This window comes from Cryptomeria japonica, chromosome 3, assembly GCF_030272615.1.
Source record: "Cryptomeria japonica chromosome 3, Sugi_1.0, whole genome shotgun sequence".
NCBI lineage: Eukaryota > Viridiplantae > Streptophyta > Pinopsida > Cupressales > Cupressaceae > Cryptomeria > Cryptomeria japonica.
Window position 1 is genome coordinate 555,879,240 of NC_081407.1, and position 20,818 is coordinate 555,900,057.

General features: G+C 39.9%; 1 protein-coding gene across 3 annotated transcripts in view; it reads right to left on the reverse strand.

The window, feature by feature from the left end:
- Window positions 1–15,499: 15,499 nt before the first annotated feature.
- The window catches only part of LOC131029898 (inner membrane protein PPF-1, chloroplastic), a 216,747-nt gene continuing 211,428 nt past the window's right edge, over window positions 15,500–20,818 (reverse strand). For 2 of the 3 annotated variants that reach the window (XM_057960563.2, XM_057960562.2), the window contains 3 exons: window positions 19,459–19,662; window positions 19,137–19,371; window positions 15,500–16,021 (listed from right to left, as the gene is read on the reverse strand). In XM_057960563.2, coding sequence (XP_057816546.1) covers window positions 15,911–16,021; window positions 19,137–19,371; window positions 19,459–19,662 — 550 coding nt within the window. In that variant the 3' untranslated portion in view covers window positions 15,500–15,910. The remainder of the gene's footprint in view (window positions 16,022–19,136; window positions 19,372–19,458; window positions 19,663–20,818) is intronic. The other variant, XM_057960564.2, reaches the window with a different exon arrangement.

The following is a 20,818-nucleotide window of genomic DNA, read 5'->3' on the forward strand; positions in this document are numbered from 1 at the left end:
AAAAAAAAGACTCCTCTATGTTGATAATATCATGATATATCATTTTTAAGGGTTGTGAATGGGCTTGCAATATCCATCCCATATTTTTGTTGGTTTCTAAGACCTAAGAGACAAACAATAGGCTACAATTCCAATGTGCCTTATCTTCTCTATTATTTTGAACTAGATTCATTTCCTATCTTCTTTTTTCAAGTAAATGTTTCTACCCCATGTCTCTATTATCAAAATCATTATTCCTCCAAAACCCTTACCATTTCTTACTAGATCACTCCAAACTACAATCTTTTTATATCCTTTGAAAGGAATATCACAGAATCATGTTCATAGATTTCCATGAGATAAATTACATATCTTCTTTCTACCGCAAACCTAAGCTAGGTAACCTCTTCCAAAAGTATCCTTTGTAGTTCCAATATATTAATTTTAAAAACTCATTAGGGAGTGAGGGGAGAGGAGTGGAGTTGACCGCCTACTTTTTACATTGAAGCTAATGACCCTAATCAAGATCATTGCCTTCATTTTCCTATGCTTGTGTGATTTCAATCCATGTTACCATTATTTTTTGTCATTCCTTTGCTATATTCCTACTTAACCACATCCATTCTTTTTTGCCCATATTTTAGCCAATTCTCTCATCCTTTCCTCTTGCATTGGGGTTGTCTTTGTCTAGAAAGAAACACAAACCTTTCAAAAGACGCTTAAAAATTTGTTCTTGTCTTGTATTTTCATTATGACAATTTTGATAGGCTTATTACTTTCTTCTCTTAATTTTGTGACCCTCCTTGCTTGACAAATTTTCCTTTTCATTATAGTTTGTGTGCTTTTAACTTCCATAGTTTCATACACATCGACTAATTATATTTTCTAATGTGTCCTGCCTTATTTTGTGTTCCAAGATGTTTTTTACTTGCCTCTTAGTTTCATGCCCTTCTATTAACTATATTTTCTGATCTAGCATGTCTTATTTTGTGTTCCAAGATTATTTTTATTTGCATCTTCCACATTAACTATTGACCCTGTCACAACCTAGGCCCATGAATTGATCTCCTTCAAATGGTTTCCCAAGTTACTTTTGCTTACCTTAATGTTTTGAGTGGTGGCTTGTGATGAATGTATCCCATCCCCTACCACTTTTGGATATGTTAAATCCTACACCCATCCTTATTGTAAATTTAGAAATAAAGGGATAAAAACTGACACAAGAATTACAAAGAGAACCAGGGCCCCAAGGTCCCAAAAATGAACCACAAGCCCAACCCAAAATCAGCGAGTTTCATACCCATCCATGTCCTCAGCAAGAATCTTCTGCAAGTCCTGATAGTAATCCGAGGAAAGATGCTCCCAACCTTCAACTTTCCAATCACTACTGTGTTTCAAGGCCCACTTGGCCAAGCAATCTGCTACTCTATTCCACTCACGAGGAATGTGGATGAAAGACACCTCCTCCATAGACGAGCTAATATGAAGAATCTGACGAACAATCTCTGCCAATTGCCAATGAACCCCACTCACCTTCTGCTCTGTCAACAAGTTCACAACAATTTGTGAATCCGATTCATAGATAACCTTCCTTTGACCCAACTCCCAGGCACGCTCCAAGGCATAAAGAATTGCAAAACCCTCCATAAAATTATTACAATGCCGCCCTTTATGAACCAAAAATAAGAAGACCACCTCCCCCATACAATCCCTACCAACACCACCAACCCCAGCAGGGTCTGGGTTACCCCTAGAAGAGCCATCGGTATTAATCTTGATAAACTCATCCTGAGGAGGCATCCATCTTCCCATCCTTTGAACCTTCTTCAAAGTACGTCTCTTGACACAAGTTGAGGCAGGAGACAACTCCTACAACCCCAACCTACTCACAATAGCCGCCTCATCTCTATTCAGAGGAAAATGCACCTCACATTTAGCTTCCACCATCTCCCAGATCATAACAATGATTTTATTCCACACTTGTTGAACCACCAGTCTGACCTCACGAAAGATCCTCTTGTTCCTCTCGAGCCAAATTTGCCATAGTATGAAAATGGGCCCCAATGTACCATACAATCTGGAGGAAGGAGGATAAGATAGGAGGTCTGCCCAAACTGCTCCAAAACTCCACCAGGGAATCCATGTGAACACAAGGATGCTTCCACACCCCCCACCAATAGTGCCAAATAAGCATAGAGAAGGGGCATCTGAAGAACAGGTGTGAGGAGTCTTCCTCCCCATTACCGCACAAGGCACAAATGGAAGGCCCCAAAAATCCCCGCTTGCGAATATTGTCCCAAGTTAGGCATCTGTTCAAAGCCAAAGTCCAAGCGAAGCAATTACACTTCGGCCAAGAAAGATTATTCCACACCCGTTTCCACCAAACCACCTCTCTTCCCTCAAGTCTTCGATTCAACAATTCCCGATATCCACTAGCTACAGTAAAGATGCCCTTAGGATTCAGAAACCAAGCAAGTCCATCACTACCCTTGAGAGAACTACAACGTCTATTCGCCAGAATGCCATGCAACTCCGCACACTCTTCCTCCATCCCAGCAACCGGCCACTCATTCGGAGCCTTCCACCGCTCCATCTCCAGTCGCCCACACCTATACACAGCCTTGAAGTCACTCACCCTTGACCACTCTACCTCCAAAAACCACCGGCAAAGATTCCCAAGGTTGGGAAACTGGTCCAGGATGGGGGGGTAACCATCCCAAGAGTCGTTCCAGAATAGGACCTCTTCCCCCCTCCTGCAAATCCAAAAGAGACTTTCCTTAATAAGAGAAGCCCCCTTCTTAAGAGTACTCCAAATCATTGAGCCTTTACTCTCAAGCAGATATCTTGGAATTTCCTCCCACGGGATCCTGTGCATATATTTGTAGGCCAAAATCGTAGCCCAGCCATGATCCTGCTCAGCACACCACCTCCAATAAAATTTTGCCATCAGAGCCTCACCAAATAAAATAGACTACCTTAAACCAAGCCCCCCCAACTGCTTTGGGCTACACACCAAAGCCTAATTGACAAGACTCCTTTTGGAGGAGGAGAGGCTACCCGCCCATAAGAATTGCCTAGCTAGAGAGTCCAATCCCTTCAAGAACCACTTAGGAGCCACTTGAAGCATACATTGATAAATTGGAAGAGCTCGAACCACCGACTGAATCAGTTGAACCCTCCCAACAAAGGATAACCATCTATTAGTCCAATGATCAACCTTCGTGCGAAATTTATCCAAGATACCCTACCAAGAATCCCTAGGAGGGTTACCAAGAGAAATAGGAATACCCAAATAAGTCAAGGGCAAAGAGCCAACTTGGAATCTCAAGATAAGAGCAATCCTCCTTTGAATAGAACTAGGAGTGTTGAAAAAGAGGATTGAAGATTTATCCTCATTAATCATCTGGCCCAAAGCTACAAGATAAACATCCAAAACCTTTCTCAGATTAGTGGCCTCTCTTATCCAAGCAAGTCCCATCAGGGTCGTGTCATCAACAAACTGCAAATGAGACTACGATTGCATGTCATTACCCCAACTCCATCCCTGAATAAATCCCCGACCCACATTATACTTAATCAACCTCCCCAGACCCTCAACCAGAAGAATGAATAGGTAAGGGGATAGGGGGTCCCCCTGGCGAAGACCCCTAGAAGCACCAAACAACTCAGTATGATCTCCATTGATTAGCACCGAGAAAGATGTAGACGTAACACAACTCATAACCCATTGGATCCATTCGTCAGCAAAGCCAAACGCCCTAAGAATCTTCTAGAGGAAGGACCAACGAACTCTATCGTAAGCCTTAGCCATATCCAGCTTAATAAACATTGCTTTTTCCTTGGAAATTGCCATAGAGTGAATGGTCTCCGTAGCAATGACCACCCCTTCCAGGATTTGGCACCCTTCCACAAACCCACTTTGCTCCTCAGAGATAACATCCCCCAGACACTTTTTCAACCTATCCACTATCAACTTAGAGATGATCTTGTAAATCACATTGCAGAGAGAGATAGGTCGGAATTGGCCTAACCGGTCAGCCCCATCACACTTGGGGATCAGTGCAATGAAAGTCGCATTCAAGGCCCAAAGCATCTGCTTATTCCTCTGGGACTCCTAAACTACTTCCCATAAATCCAGTTTGACAATATCCTAGAAATCTTGAAAGAATTCAACTGGGAACCCATCCGGTCCAGGACCCTTTCCCTTTCTCATGTGAAAAAAATCCTCTCTAGTTCTTCCAACGAAATGGGACCCATAAGCTGCTCATTTATCTCCCTAGTAACTAGAGAAGGGATGCAATCGAGAACTTGATTCTCCTCCACCGATTCCCCCTGAGAATCCTCCCTGAAGAGGGACTGGAAATAATGTAAAGACTCCCTAGAAATCTCCTGTAGGGATAAAAGTTGCTCACCTCTATCATTAACCAGAACTGGAATGGCATTTCCATGTCTTCTTGCTTTCACAAAGTTGAAGAAGGCAGTGTTCTTATCCCCCTCTTGAAGCCAATCAATACGAGCTCTTTGTTTCCAGTATATTTCCTCCCTAAGCTCCCATTCCTCTAGAGCCTTGACAACCCTGTCTTCCTCGCTAAACAAAGCTTCAGACAAACCATGCTCTCTGATGTCGTTGGTGATGCCATTCAACACTATCTGAGCAGCTTTCTTAGCATGAAAAATATTCCCGAAACCCTGACGGTTCCACTATTTAAGCTTAAACTTAACAAATTGCAGCTACTTGGCAAAAGTGTACATAGCAGTGCCAAAGGCAGGCCTCCCTTTCCTCCACCACTCTGCTACAAGAGTCTACAAAGCAAGATCCCGAAGCCACAAAAGTTGGAATTTGAATGAAGGAGAGCGAGATACCTGAGCAGAAGAAGAAACCAACTTGATGGGCCAATGATCGGACCCTCTCCAGTCAAGAATCTCTGAGCTTGTGGACCACTTCCCACCAATCCAAAAACTAGAAACCAGAAAATGATCCAGCCTTTCTACAATCCAATACTCCCCTACCCTCCTATTGTTCTAGGTGAACAGACCATTACCAGGCATAATGTCAACAAGATGCAACAAAGCTATATTATCCCAAAAAAGGAAAGATGAAGGTTCTAACTGCAAAACACCCCCCTTCTTCTCACTCAGCTCAAGGATGGCATTGAAATCACTTGGCATAATCCAAGGATGAAAAGGGACCAACCTTCGCATACAAGAGATATGGGACCATAAGTTCTGCTTACCCTGAAGATCGGTGGTGGCATAGATGTTAGTAACCAAGATATATTCTCCAGTCTCAAGACTAGAGGCAACCTCGGATAATGAAGATCTGGAGGCCACCCACCAGACAGGGCGAATCCTAAGAGGGTTCCAAAGACAGGCCACCCCTCCCGAGGAGCCCACAGCCCCAATACATTGACACTCGCATCTCCCCCAAAGCTTTGGCACCAGATCCATCATACTTTCCACAGAAAGTTGTCTCCTGCAAAAATAGGATATCAGGAGAATGGTTCCTTATCAACTCCCGAACAACTTTTTGTCTAGGGCCATTGTTCAAGCCCCTCACATTCCATGATAAAACAATCATTTAGGGGGATTGGAAAAATGAAAATCCAGAGTCTTTATTGACCCTGACTCAACCAAATTCTCCCCCATCAATTTGATCTTCTCCAAGTCCTTTTGTCTGCCAACCTTTGAACTCTTCTCCGATGATCCTTTCCTAATGTCCTTCTGGTGGAGACCCAAATGTAAGCCCATCTTGTTACTTTTGGCCCAAATAGATTCCAATTTTTTAGCTGAAGGAGAGACCTCCCCCCCAACCAACTCCACTACAAAACTAGGAATGGTCCCCAATTGAGCCACAAATGGCTGATCCATCTCCATTTGCTAGCTCCCAGCAATTTGCAAAGCCTGGGTCGAGTCCCAATTCACACTATCATTGACCAACCCTGGTGCACCCTGATCCAAAGGAGTCAGCCCAGGGTTCACCTCCTGCTGGGTGAGGTCGTCTAGGGCTTCAAACTTGTTAAAGGTATCCTCCTCCTGTCTCTCCTGTAGGGGCCTCTTTTGTCCCCGATTCCTGTTCTTTGTCTTAACTAGGACAAAACCATCAGTACCCACAACTTCCTCAATCATGGCAGCTTTTCCTTTGTCAGCCCCATCTATGTTACGGGTCGGCTGTTGAGATTGGCACACCATCGGTTTATACCTAGGACACTTGCACTGCAAGTGACCGTACTCATGACACAGATGACACCAAAAAGGTAAAGTCTCATAATCCAGCTGCTAAACCCAGGAATAAGAACCCGCACACATATCTATCGCATCTGGCAAAGGCTTACTAAGATCAATTTCAACACAGATACGAGTGAAGGTCATTACCCTTCTCCCCAGGGTTTGCGATGAGGCTTCAACTGGCCTCCCAAGCACTGAAGTGAGCATCTGTAGCACATCATCCTGACAACATTCCACCGGATGACGCGGTAAACGGACCCACACTGGGACCCTATTCGAGAGTTCCTCTGAAGGGTTGAACCCTGCATGCCAAGGTTTGATGAACAAGCCCACCTGGTTGTAAATATACGACTCTCCTTCAAAAACCCTACTCCGATCCTCCATGCAATTGAAGGTAACCGTGAACTAGTTGTTTGCCAGTAACATAATCTCCATTTCCCCTTTCGGAGCCTAAGATCTCTGAGCTTAGTTCTCCAAAAACTGCAGAGGAACCCTCATCCCCAAAAACTTGTAGTATAACGAATGTTTAGAAAAGTAATCGATATCTTCCGCTATCATCTCCGGAGGAATACTCAACCTTGGTCTCTCGCTGCACTTCTCCAGGCAGCCATTTATCTTTGAAATCCGAGAACCCCTAGCACTTCCAGCCCCAGACTCTGAGGCAAAAAGGTTATTATCAAAGGTCTTTACATTTTGGGGTGGAGATTTCAAACCCACCGCAGCCTGAAAATCCATATCGTGAGGCACCTTCGAGGCCTCTCCACTAGATCTAGACATCGCACCACTCAGAGAACCCACCTCCTCAAAGGAACTGGCCAAGGACTCCACACCCCCTTGCAAGAATACAACCTCTCCCCACCGTGCAGCTCGAAACCCCCACTGCCCTTCCCCACGAACAGGCTGCAACTCCGCAAGAACCCCGAGCCCCTGCCTCCCGTAGCCACCGCACCACCGCACCACCCCCGCAGCCCCGAAGCAAAACCCTCCCGCAACAACACCCCCGTCCGCAAATGCTACCCTCTCGTCGCCGCACCAGCATGTAGGCACCTCCTACGAGCTAGGGCTGCGATGCCCTAGCCCGCGTTCGGCTCCCTCCACGCGCAGCGCCATCCAACAAATTCAAGTTATATGTAAATTTCTATACCCATCCTTATTGATCCTTGTATTGTTTATCAAATTTGAATCATGTTTTGCAATTCAAGTTTCCCCACTTTTAATGCCTCGTAGCACATTGTTGTCTACCACTTTAATACTTCATTATCCTCTAATAGCAATTGGTTTGGCCTCTTACTCCCTAACTTACATACATTCTAATACGCTTTTGACATTTGGTAACTCTTGCACATATAAATGTGTTGACAGGGTAAGGGGTGTTGACCTTTTCCATGTCTCCTTCCTCTTGGTCCCTATCCCCTTGTATTTCATATCTTTGTAGCATGCCCTTATTTGCCTAAGTTTTCAACCTTTGTACTTGCTTCAATTTTTCCTTTATGACTCTTCTTTTTGTCTACTTCAAATTTGTGTGTGATAACATACACTCTATTATCACATGGTATTGTAGTGTTTTAAAGAAAGAACCATCACAACAAATTTCCCTAATGGATAGATTTTATTGTCAAATCTATCTAACGACTCGTGCACTGCTTATTTGTGCCATTAAAAAAACATCAATGTTAACACTATAACTACAATTGTACTTTGGAAATGTGAAGATCCCTGATGGATCCCCTTGCTGATCTTCTGTAATTTTTAAAATAATAAACTATATTTTCCTGTGATTTTTTCTGATGGTCGTACAGAATAGAGAGAAGTTGCAGAATGTTTGGTTTCCTTTTTGTATTTTTTTGAATATATAAACAAGTAATGAATAAAGAACAACAAATAAGGAAAGAAACTGAAACAAGTAAGAACATTCAATTAAATCAGAATTGATACAAATCATACCAGGCAGATTTCTGATTTATAATATCCAAATTATTCCCTACGCACTAGGAATGTGCTTACATCCAATAATGGCGCCAATTGAAGGGTAGATGATGAACACAAACCAAGAACACTAGCTATGGCTGAATGAAAGTCTTCACCAGTTCTAGCATATAGTGTACCTGCTGTAATGGTGGCATCAAGCTGAAACAATCATGCCCCAGTTGGGAAATTCAACCACCCTGCTGAAACCCTTACCAAGCAATCTGAATCTCCACAAGGAATAGCGCATACACTCTGACCAATAATGCCAATGCCAAAAGAATCCACTGCCAACCAATCGCTGAGGGCTACGTCCCAGCCAGTACCAATCATGGGGTTTGCATCCCAAATTGAAAAATTGCTCTACCAGAGCAATATCGCACCAAACAAGTTTTCAATATGTAAAAGATAATGAGAAATTAGGTTTCCTTCTCCTTAAATATCTTTCCTTCCAAATCGAACCCTAAAGATATATGAAAAGTGCGCTTTAATATAAAGTCATATTTCCCAATATTGGGCACCCAAGTATAGAGAAAACACCACTTTTTCAATATAAAATAACTCCAAGCGCCAAAAGGACCCTGGCAAGTGAAAATCATTTAGAAAAGTTCAAGACCTTTCCAACGAGCTATAAAACATGGGCATACGAATCCAAATGAAGCCAAAAACCCCTTATTACTCTGAAATGGCTATAGACATAGCCTTATTTAAAATATTAAAACACTAACTTAGGAAATATTTAAATATATTAAAAATATAACCCAAATAGCTACAGAAAGCTCGAAACACACCAAAAGCCTGAAACTGAACCTATCACCTGTCTGTGACTGATGTCAGAAATCATGGATCAACTGGCAATCCCTTCCCTAAAATCTAGGGATGCTCTTAGAAACTAGGGAACACACCCTGTCGTCCTAAAATTGAAACCATCTGAAAGGTCATGAATAACCTCACGACTGGCAACTGTCATGACCTCCTAAAATTTAGGGATATCCCCTAAAATCTAGGAACTGCTCCAAACTTCCTGTAAAGCCAAAATCCAGTCACTATATGCACTGAATGAGTCCCAATCAACCTCTGCTAGCCTACGAGACTCCAATGATAGGCCAACTCCTCCATCTTTGATGTCCACTCTAGAAAGGGGACATGACAATCCTCCCCTCTCGGAGTTGCTTGCCCACAAGCAACTGAAACACCAATCCTCCACCATCCCAAATAAGACGTAAACAAATCATTGCATGTAACTGCTGCTCATTTCTGATATAAACAACATGCAATACCCCAATCTGGAATGGCTCCTCAAAACGCTGAAGCACCTGTGCTGTCAAATCAACACTGCCTGGGTCCTAGAGCGAAACATAGCTCCTGTTGAATACCTCAAGTGAGCAATGGAAAACTATATCATCTCCATAGATCAAATATCCATAAATGCCAAGATCACTAGTGTCTCTATGATCACCAACATGCATAACATTTGTCATAATATCCAATCAATGCCAATCCATGGAAGACCCTCTGTGATCTGACCCCATTTGACACAAGTGACACTCAACTACCACACACTATTGCTGATGTGCCGAAAGATCTAATGCCAACTCACTAGACAATATATAATACTGACTAAAATCATCATTGTCCATGCTGGCATCTAAAAATATGTAATCACCAACCAGCAATGAAACAATCACCCTGTCTAGAGAATCAAGTGAAACTGCCACATCAACTGGCTCAAAGTACTCACTAGGGGTAACATCACATAACTCATCCACGTCAGCTATCTGATGACAATCAACCTGTGGATCAACTGTCGTCCCACTCTGCTCAGTAAACTGAGATGGATAGTGGGTAAACTCCAGCTCCATCCTCATGAAATTTCGAACATACCGTCCAAGTGTCAACAACCATTATACACCCACGACTACATCTATACATCTGAAGTGAAGGAACCCATGTAGGATCCACGAAAGAAAGGTACTACACATGTCTATACCATGATCCCACACAAACCACCTATAGGACGTAAACTGCTCCTGCTGCTCTCCTCTGATATAAGTGCCATATAATCTTAATATCAAGAGCAACATACTATAATCCCTATAAGATGTTGTATCAAATTAATCAACACCTGGATCCCAAATAAAACTAAATCCACATCCATCTATCATGAAGAGAGAATGATAGTAAGAGGCATCCTCGATACCGTGTCTCTCTACAGCCACTGTGAAACTCTCACACCTGTGATAACCATCCACAACAACACACCTGCTAATCCATGCATCATCCTTCCCCCATGATCCTGGATGAAGTCTCTGTGTCAAGGAGATGAAAAACTCTAACGATCGCTGCTCATCATAACGGTTGATTGTTTGCTGATCCCACAAACAATCCATCCCAAACTGTTGGATCGGGTGCCTACAATCAATAACTCTATCCTCTGAAGATGGGAGAGCACTATCGCAACACGGATAGTATAAGTCCCGAACCAACTCACATCTGCGAGCCATCCAATCATCTACAATCGGACTAAAAGAGAAAAGAAGTGCACTCCTCGCGAGGTAATCTAAACGGACTCTCGTAGGCTCACTCAATGGCTCTGTCATAATCTTGTCCATCAAACTCATCATCACTCCCACTGATCTCAAACCATGAATCCAAAGACAACTCATATGTCTGAGATCCAAAATCCAAAATACACCTCAACTGAGCACTATGGCTATGCGGTGAAACATACTGGTTTCCCTCGTCAGCTATAAGAGGTGTAAAAGAAGATTTGCTTTCCAGAGAAGGAAACAAGTCAACAGGAGTATCATACTCCCAACCAGCTGACAAACTGCTAGTCGCCTATGAAAACAATGATGGAGTAATATCGTGAGTCAAATCACAACTCTTTGGTGAATCTCGCAGTGTCACAGTAGAACATTGTATTGTATTTGTCGCTGATGATGTCTGTGCCACTCTCAATCTATCAGAAAGCTCCTCCAATCTGGAGTTCGCTTCCTGAAGGGACAATGCCTCAAGCTCCTGAGAGAGGATATATACTTCCTCCTCTTCCCTCAACAAAGCACCATAACTAATAAAATCCCTCTGAAGGAGATAATCTCGATCAGCCACTAACTGTAAATACTCATGCTTTAGTATCCCAATGGCTCCATAAAGAGCATGAAACTCTGGTAAGGAAAAATCACTACTGCCCTACTCATCAATCATGGTGGTGTTCCAACTATGTGTAACCAACAACTGGCGAGTGACATTGAAATGCTCAATAATTGTGTCTATACTCCTGTCATCAACCTTGAGTTGTCAAATCAAGTGATGAGGAGTCCGAGAATGTTGGCTCTCTTGTAACTGTACAAACTGAAAATCGATATTGTGGAAAGAAGTTGTATCTGTATCCTATACCTCTCTGTAGTCAACATCGTGTATGCACTAGGCCATGGATACAACCTCATCCAAAGTACTGTTGCTCTGTGCCTCTAAGAACACCACATCCGTCAATGATGATACTGCTAAAAATGCACTATCATCACTCTCTTCTGCATTCCATGTGTCCGCACAACCCACTGGCTCACAATCCTGAGGTCCAGTGCTACTAAGAGAACATACTAGGCTAGATTCTAAGGTCTGATCTATAAAATCAAAAATCATCATGATATGAGTTCTCAACATTCAAAGCATCATTGGTACTTGAATTTTGAATACCTTCATGACAGCCCATTGGCACCATCTTGTACAAGTGTAGACATTGATACCTCAAGCTCATGCAAAGGTACCTCACTGTTGTCATGAAAATCAGAATTGTTAACCTCTAAATCAGTTGCCTCTTGGGAAATCCTCTTCACGGAAGGTGAGGACAATTCATTATCCAAAGCTGTCCTAATGTCTCCTTGAGTTGAATCCACATGTCTAACAAAACCATCACATAAATTCTTGTCCCACTCATCGAAACTTGAGGGCACCAAAGCATTCTTATGTAGAGGTATATTACCCCTAAATGAAAGTTCTCTGTAGCTACCAAGTTATCTTCGTCTGCTCCGAGTACACCCATAAATTGTGTGAAGGAAAGGAGCTCACGAATCATCTTAGGAAGAGAACAATACTGATGATAGTTGTTCATAACTGTATCATTAAATATCTTGACAAGAGGCATCCTACTTTTACGTGTTGGAGAAGATGAAACTTTTGAGTGCCCAATTTTAGTTCTAGCCATGGTATTTACCTGTAACTAAACTGATATCCCAACGGATCCCAGAGGTTGAAATAGAGTTTGTTCTCAACAATTTTGGAACTTTGGCCAACGTATTGTCTTACCAACTGTCAACTGTAAGCATAAATGTGTAGGCTGACAACTACCCAGTTGCTGATATAAATTATCAAAACCTTTTATCAAATACCCAGATGCTGGAATGAATTATCAAAACTTTTTATCCAATACCCAAATGCTGAAATGAATTATCAAAACTTTTTATCCAGTACCCAGATGTGACAATTTCTCATAAACCCTACAGGCTGGCAGGATGTAAGCTCTAATACCACTAAAAGATCCCTGATGGATCCCCTTGCTAATCTTCTATAATTTTAAAAATAATAAACTATATTTTCCTGTGATTTTTGCTGATGGTCTTACAGAATAGAGAGAAGTTGCAGAATGTTTGGTTTCTTTTTTGTATTTTTTTGAATATATAAGCAAGTAATGAATAAAGAACAATAAATAAGGAAAGAAACTGAAACATGTAAGAACATTCAATTAAATCAGAATTGATACAAATCGTACCAGGCAGATTTCTGATTTATAATATCCAAATTATTCCCTACGCACTGGGAAAGTGGTTACATCCAATAATGGCGCCAACTGAAGGGTAGATGATGAACACAAACCAAGAACACCAGCTATGGTTGAATGAAAGTCTTCACCACTTCCAGCATATAGTGTACCTACTGTAATGGTGGCATCAAGCTAAAACAATCACGCCCCAGTTGGGAAATTCAACCACCCTGCTGAAACCCTTACCAAGCAATCTGAATCTCCACAAGGAATAGTGCATACACTCTGACCAATAATGCCAATGCCAAAAGAATCCACTGCCAATCAATAGCTGAGGGCTACGTCCGAGCCAGTACCAATCATGGGGTTTGCTTCCCAGATTGAAGAATTGCTCTACCAGAGCAATATCGCACCAAACAAGTTTTCAATATGTAAAAGATAATGAGAAATTAGGTTTCCTTCTCCTTATATCTCTTTCCTTCAAAATCGAACCCTAAAGATATATGAAAAGTGCGCTTTAATATAAAGTCATATTTCCCAATATTGGGTGCCCAAGTGTAGAGAAAACACCAGTTTTTCAATATAAAATAACTCCAAGCGCCAAAAGGACCTTGACAAGTGAAAATCATTTAGAAAAGTTCAAGACCTTTCCAACGAGCTATAACACATGGACATACTTATCTAGATAAAGCCAAAAACCCCTTATTACTCTAAAATGGCTATAGACATAGCCTTATTTAAAATATTAAAACGCTAACTTAGGAAATATTTAAATATATTAAAAATATAACCCAAATAGCTATAGAAAGCTCGAAACACACCAAAAGCCTGAAACTGAACCTGTCACCTGTCTGTGACTGATGTCGGAAATCACGGATCAACTGGCAGTCCCTTCCCTAAAATCTAGGGATGCTCTTAGAAACTAGCGAACACAACCTGTCGTCCTGAAACTTAAACCATCTAAAAGTTCATGAATAACTTCACGACTGGCAACTGTCACGACCTCCTAAAATTTAGGGATATCCCCTAAAATCTAGGAACTGCGCCAAACAAGCTCCAACCTGCCTGTAAAGCCAAAATCCAATCACTATATGCACTGAATGAGTCCCAATCAACCTCTGCTAGCCTACGAGACTCCAATGATAGGCCAACTCCTCCGTCTCTGATGTCCACTCTAGAAAGGGGACATGACAAAATGGTTTCTTTGAGCACACATTAAGTCACATAACTAAAATACCCCGCTTGGAGATGATCGCCAAAGCTGCTATACTCCCAAATGCCACTTTTAAATCTTCTTGATGAATATTCTCCCTAAATTTCTCTCTAAAAGCAAATAATAACAAACCTAGATAATAAATTTGGAAGGCAGATCCTGCCCAATGTTATATGAATGGATTGGCATTGCTCATAAACAAATGTCCTCGGAGAATAATTTTTCTACCCTGTGGAAGAAAACATTGTCATGAAATATTTACTTGGCTGGGATTTTATTTCCAGCTGTCAGAAACAATGCCCTTAAGTGCTTTCAGCTGAGTTATTACGCCACACTTTCATACCAGGGCTTTCTTCAATCTAAATTCCAAATGTATGTTGTTCAATTTCTTCAAAGGGAAACTGAACTTCAAGCATAGTTTACAAGGTTCAAAAAAATCACTTTTTTGTGGGAGGTTCAAAAGATTTTAGATCCAAAATTTTCAAAAGGTAGGTAAATATTCCAGTCCAAATCAAATAAATATGGCTGGCCCAAAATACTTCAGGTGACTCTTTTAAAATGCTAGTAGCATGCACTGGAAAGTTTTGCAGGAGAGGAGGGTCAAATTGCAAGTTTTTTAGTATGTTGTTGGAATTTCAGCCGATCCTTACTAGAGATATGATGGTAATTTCTTTTTGTTATTGATTTGAAGGGCTGGGAAGGGTTCTAGATCTTAACCAAAAATAAACTTTAAGTGAACTAAAGGGGTTCAGATCTTGGGGAGAAGAGATGCGAAAGGACTTGGTGAAGCCAAATGAAAGCACTCTACTAATAGAGTTGGGCCAGGAAATTGGCTAGATCTCTTTCTATGCCTTAAAAAAATTGACATTCAGGTTTTATTTGTATGATAACATCAGAAAACATGACTGCTCTATGTGATTCATGTTTTAATCTTCTGTTTGAGTGATATTACAAACATGTATTTATGGAATAATCACCGGAACAAATACCACTATTTCAGAGTTGCATAAAATAAATTTCTAGATAAGAAAAAAAATTGAGTTGGTGATGATAACATCTCTATAAAGTGATAGATATACCATGGAAGTGTCACCACAATGTGCATTTAATGTCAACCTGCATTTAACTGTCCATTGAGAGCTGTTGCGAATTTTGCATTACAACAAAAGAATCTGTTGTTATTTTACTCATATGTGCAAGATGAAAATCTTATCCCACATATAAAGTGGTGTCAGTTCATTGTATGCCGGCTTATTTCTTTCAACACCTTAGGCTTATGGAATACAGAGAATCGTGTTCTGATATCTATTCTCTTTGCCCTTTGTTGCCCATCCTCAGGGCTACTTGATTCCAGATATTCAAAGAAAACTCAAATGCTGGAAATGTTCAGATTACAAGAAAAGCTCTTCTATGCATCAAAACAAACTCCCAAACTAAAATAATAGGGTTAACCTCACGATGTAAATTTGGACTTTTTTAAAAAGAATTTAGAGAATCTGCAACTGATGTTAGATAATTTATGATGTGTCATCCAATAAATTACATATCCCCACTTTTTGGGAAAAAGAAAAAATCTTACATGAGGGATATTCAGAGGGAGTTTAACAGAGCTATCCTGACAGATTACCACATTCTAGTTGAGATGATATCAAATAGTCAAGCTACAATGCAGCCTTTTAATTGATATCAATTTCTCTAAAACGTGTGGTCAAATTCCTTAGCTCCAACAGTTTATAGGAAGAACATGATGGTCAAGTTAAATAGTATTAGGCTGCACCCTTTTGCTTTGACTGTTTGTTTTTATTTTGGGTTGAATTTACTGATGTTGCTCCTTTTCCATTGCCATTGTCAATGAACAGGCCGTCTCCTAAACCTTCCTGCAAATGTACAGAGATACACATTAGTTACCTTGATCTCAATCTCAAATCTTAAAGAAAGAAGAGTTTTCAAAGGAAAAAATCAGAAGTTGTTAAATGAAGCCCAGTAGAATAACATCATAACAAAGTTCTAAATTTCAAGTCTCATGCCAGCAGAATAAATCCATATGCCATCAATGCTTGGTTGAAATTGCATTGGCAAAGGAAGGGATCAGCAAATGAGAGTTTTGCCATTTCAAAGGCACAGAAAAGAGAGCCACCTTCATCCTGTTTTTGAAAAATGTTGCACACAGAACCAGGGATGGTTAGATGGAAACACAGGATAGCAAGCATAGGAAATATAAACAGTTAGGTCAGGAAGCAGAATACAATTTATGGAACAGTTCTTCAGGAAACTGCAGGAAATGGGACTCAGCAGATAAGGGTATTAACTATCAAGGTTTATGGAAACATTTGGAAACTCTTCGACATGGTATCACAAATTCCTGGAAATAGTACGTAAATTTTAAAATTTCAAAAGTACTGTGCGAATGCAAAATACTTATGGAAACTTCTGTTGCATGGTTGGCATCCGCTGAAAACACTTCCAGAAATGTTTAAACTTTAAACACTGGGAATTTTCAAAAGTTTCCCAGGTTTTCATTTTGTGAATAAAAGTTTGTATTAAAAAGTGTTACTCATAGAAACAACTCCAGAAGGAATGCGATCATAAAATACAATTTTGACCCAAATTTGGGTATGACACCAAATCCATTGCTCATTATCTACCAACCTAGTTTTACCGTAACCATCTGTATTTGATGAGTTCTTCATTTCATAAAAGGCTTCGCTTCATCTTCTCTACAAAGTCTATTTCATTTATTGATGTGCTTGATTGCATATACTGAGGTATGTCAACCAAAAGAGAATTGAAGTACCTTCATAGAAAAAAAATTTGAAGTTACCTTTTTTAACAATTATCATTTTCAATTAGACTTTCATTTACATAACAGATTATCTGTGCTTATTGGATTCATATTCTTTACTCCAGTTCATTGATTTTGCAATGCATCAAGTCTCTCCAATTCAGTGTGGTGTCCACCAAACTGCCAATCAAATTAGATAAATGGTATTAAAGAAGTTTGTTCCATGTTTGTGTGTCTCACCAAATGCCCATGGTAACTATTGAGAGGCGTTATAAACCAGATTTCAGCTTCCAATAGAGAAAAAACAGTAAACAATCTCCCAGAATGAAGAACCAGATTTCAGCTTCCAATTGGGAAAAAACAGTAAACAATCTCCCAGAATGAAGAAACACATAACTCTACTAGATTTCATCATAGTACCAGCCTGCAATGTATTTGGTCTTCAATACAGCACTGGTAGTGACAATTCAAAAGCATTCGGTGAGGTGTTTCCTGAGAATAAGCAGAAGTGCCTATTCTGAATTTGTGTCCACCCATATGTGCTCTGAACTTTCTAAACTTCCTAGTGCTTCCATTAACGAGATATTTTAAGAGACTTTTCTTGTTGGCATTCATTATTTTACAAATAATATAGGCTGGAAATTTGAGGCTTCAAATTTGGACTGAGTTTTTCTTTATATGTTCTAAATCTGTATATTAATTTTGAAGCATTGGTTTTCTATTTGAGAAGCATTTGTTCAAAGCTATGGTGAAAAGTGATTTTATGATTGAGTTGGAGCACTAATTTCTTTGGCCCCAAGCTGGTTTCAAATGTATTTTGATTACCCATTTAGGGATTTATTTTTGACGTCTTTCATTCAATTACCTTCTTGCAAGCCCAAAGCATTCAAAGAGTTTTTTAATTTTGAGTGATTCCCTCCATTTGTCAAAGTTTCCCTTTGAATACAAACAATGACTAAAAATTGTCCTTGATATGTGAAGCTTTACTATTGTGATCAGACACTTGTTCCTTTTTGGTGCAGGTAGTTGATTGTTGTTGAGGTTGAGAGATTGTTGCCTCTGATTGTTGAGGGTAACTTCTCTGTTCTTGTGTTTGATGTGCAGGGCAGACACTAACCATTTGACCAAATCCAACACTAAAGATAAAATTCTCATAATCTACTGATGACTCATTCAATCCCTCCAATATAATCAGGTAACAGTCTTTCTAGATCAACATTGACACAAAATCCTTGCATAGTTAATAACACGAGGATACTTGAAAAATTCAGAGACAATAATGAACTCAATGATTGCTCCTTCAATTTTCCAGAGGGTGGATTCTTACCAATATTCAGAAAGCAGGGGTAGCTTTAACAATACCAGAACTATACTTGAAAAATGTTCTAGGGATTGAAGGTAGGAAACCAATGCTTCATGAACAAACCTGAGTTTTTCATAACCTGGGGAATTCCTTGGAAACCAAATTGGGGACTTTAACGACCATGAGGTATCACTTGGACATCACCAGAATATCTACAAGTTCAAATGGTTTCTAGTTTTCTTCCACCTAGATTAGCAAAGTTTTGGGTCCTAGAAAGTCCCCAATTACTGCAGATAAGAATCTTTTCCTTGAGCAGTTAGCTTATTTCATTTCAAACATGGAACATTTTACACTTTTCAGGGTTTCCATTCTATCCTAACAAAGATTTCCTTTTTGGTGGGAAAGATGCCCTGATAATCTTTCTATGGACATGGAGCTCAATAAATTGCAGTATGTCTTCCGTGCAAATCTGATTTGAGTCACACGAGACAGCAGATCTAATAAGAGGGTTTGTATTTAAAGGGCAGTGCTTTGTGAGGATACTAAGCCACCCCTTCCCTGCAAAGGGGCAGATCTGTGCTCCAAATAGCTTTGAGCTAAGTTGGGGGATGATAATAGTTATTGGTGAGAGGAGATTATTGGTTCAGAGGTGGAGAGAGAAGGGACCACTCTTAGTCTTGGCCCTTGGGAGCTTCAAATCTTAACTCTACAACAATAAATCAAAAGTTCGCACATGAATCTGTTCATAATCCAGGAAAGGTTTCCAGTCCAAATGCATGTATCTTCAAGATGATGAACTCTCTATATTATGACTTGAAATCCAATGCACAATGTAATAGACAACTGTGCAAGAGAAACACCTAGACATTATACTCTCAAAAAGAAAACCCACACCCAAAATAGCTACCTTTTCAGCAGAGGAGTTTGATACTTGTTCTCTACTCTTGGCTTCATCTTCAATGCATACATCATCACTCCCTGGTAATGAATCTATAATCTGAGGTTTCTCTCCTGCTTGTGTGTTATGCACATTGTCATTTTTTACAGTATCCAAAGCTTTAGAAGTTGTGTTTGCCTGCTTTCTTGCTGCCTCTTCTCTCTCTCTTTTTCTCCTTAACTCCTCTTCCTTTAGATTCTTAAATCTACATTTAGATCATAGTCCATGAAGTTAAAACATATATCATTCTTGAAAACTAGAATTCAATTTTTGAAATAAATGAAGTATCAACCTGTCACCACGACGAGGTTTATTCGGATCAGCAACAAGCTCAGCTTTTGGTGGCTTATTTGCATTAGCTACAAGCTGGGATTTGGGGGTTGTCAACTCTTCCATGCTTTTTATTACATCAAAATCTTTATCTACAACAGGTTTTGCACCACCTAACTTTCGGAGCCACACTTGCTGTCCCGTGCTTAAAATGTTATTTGTAAGCCTGAAAGAAACCAAAACAAAAATTTAGTTACTTGCTGAATGACCAATACTCCCAACCATCTAGTATATCTAGTGACTGATAGATGTTAAATATTTGCAACAAGACTATACAAGCGAAAATACAGAGATCTCTTGTCATGTTGAGCCAATGACAACCAGATTGAAGCTCAAAACATAATTTCACATGACACTCATTCAAAACTTCAATTGAAATAGCTGCTTCACCAATTAACAAATACTGCAAAGCAATCACATGTGAGCTTGGATGGCCTTACAATAGCGAAGTCATGTCTCACTCAGTGTTTCCAGTAAACTTTTCAAAAGAGAAAAGATGAAATTTTGATTCAGAGATATAAAATGAAAAAATATTAATTCTGTTCAGTAAAAATTAAAGGAATTAACCCAAATGAATCAAACGCTAACCAAAAACCTGCAAAATAATGAATCCAACTCAGTTTTTGTAATTTTCCTGCTTACTGTGTTACTAGCAATGGGAAATGGGCAAGGAATGGGGAATAAATTATCTGACAGAAATGGAGCAAGAAAATTTTCCACATCAGACACAGTTTAGGGACTATATCCAAAAATATAAATATAAAATATAGATATAAAAAATTAATTTTTTACACTATGGCCAGTTCAAAGTGACAATATCTATCTAGCACAAAAATCAACGGAGATCTTTCCCCATTTGCAATTTAAAAACTTAAACAAAATATGGTCTCAAAATGGTATTGTGAAAAGAAAGGTTCTGCAGTTGGCATCATGTTTGTACTACAGTCTCCTAGTTTAGAGGCCAAACTATTGGAAGAATGAAATGTTTTAACTTTATTGAAGTTGATTCTTAGACATAAGTAGAAGTATTATTGCATCATTAGCATAAGCAATAAATGCTTGTGTACAAATGTACTCTGACATTATATCTAACCAGCCAACCCCCTGCATCTAATGACTAAATGGGAGAACTCCAATTTTGCCTTTAAATTTGACCACGCAAAGACAACCAAGAGATTTAGTCATTAGATCAGCAAACTGTTCCTGAATAGTGTAGTGGCAGAGAGATATATCATCAATGTCAACGAATTGCTCAATGTAGTGATATGAACCTCAATATGATTGGTGTGAGCATGATAAACTGGGTTCTTCTCTAGCTTCAA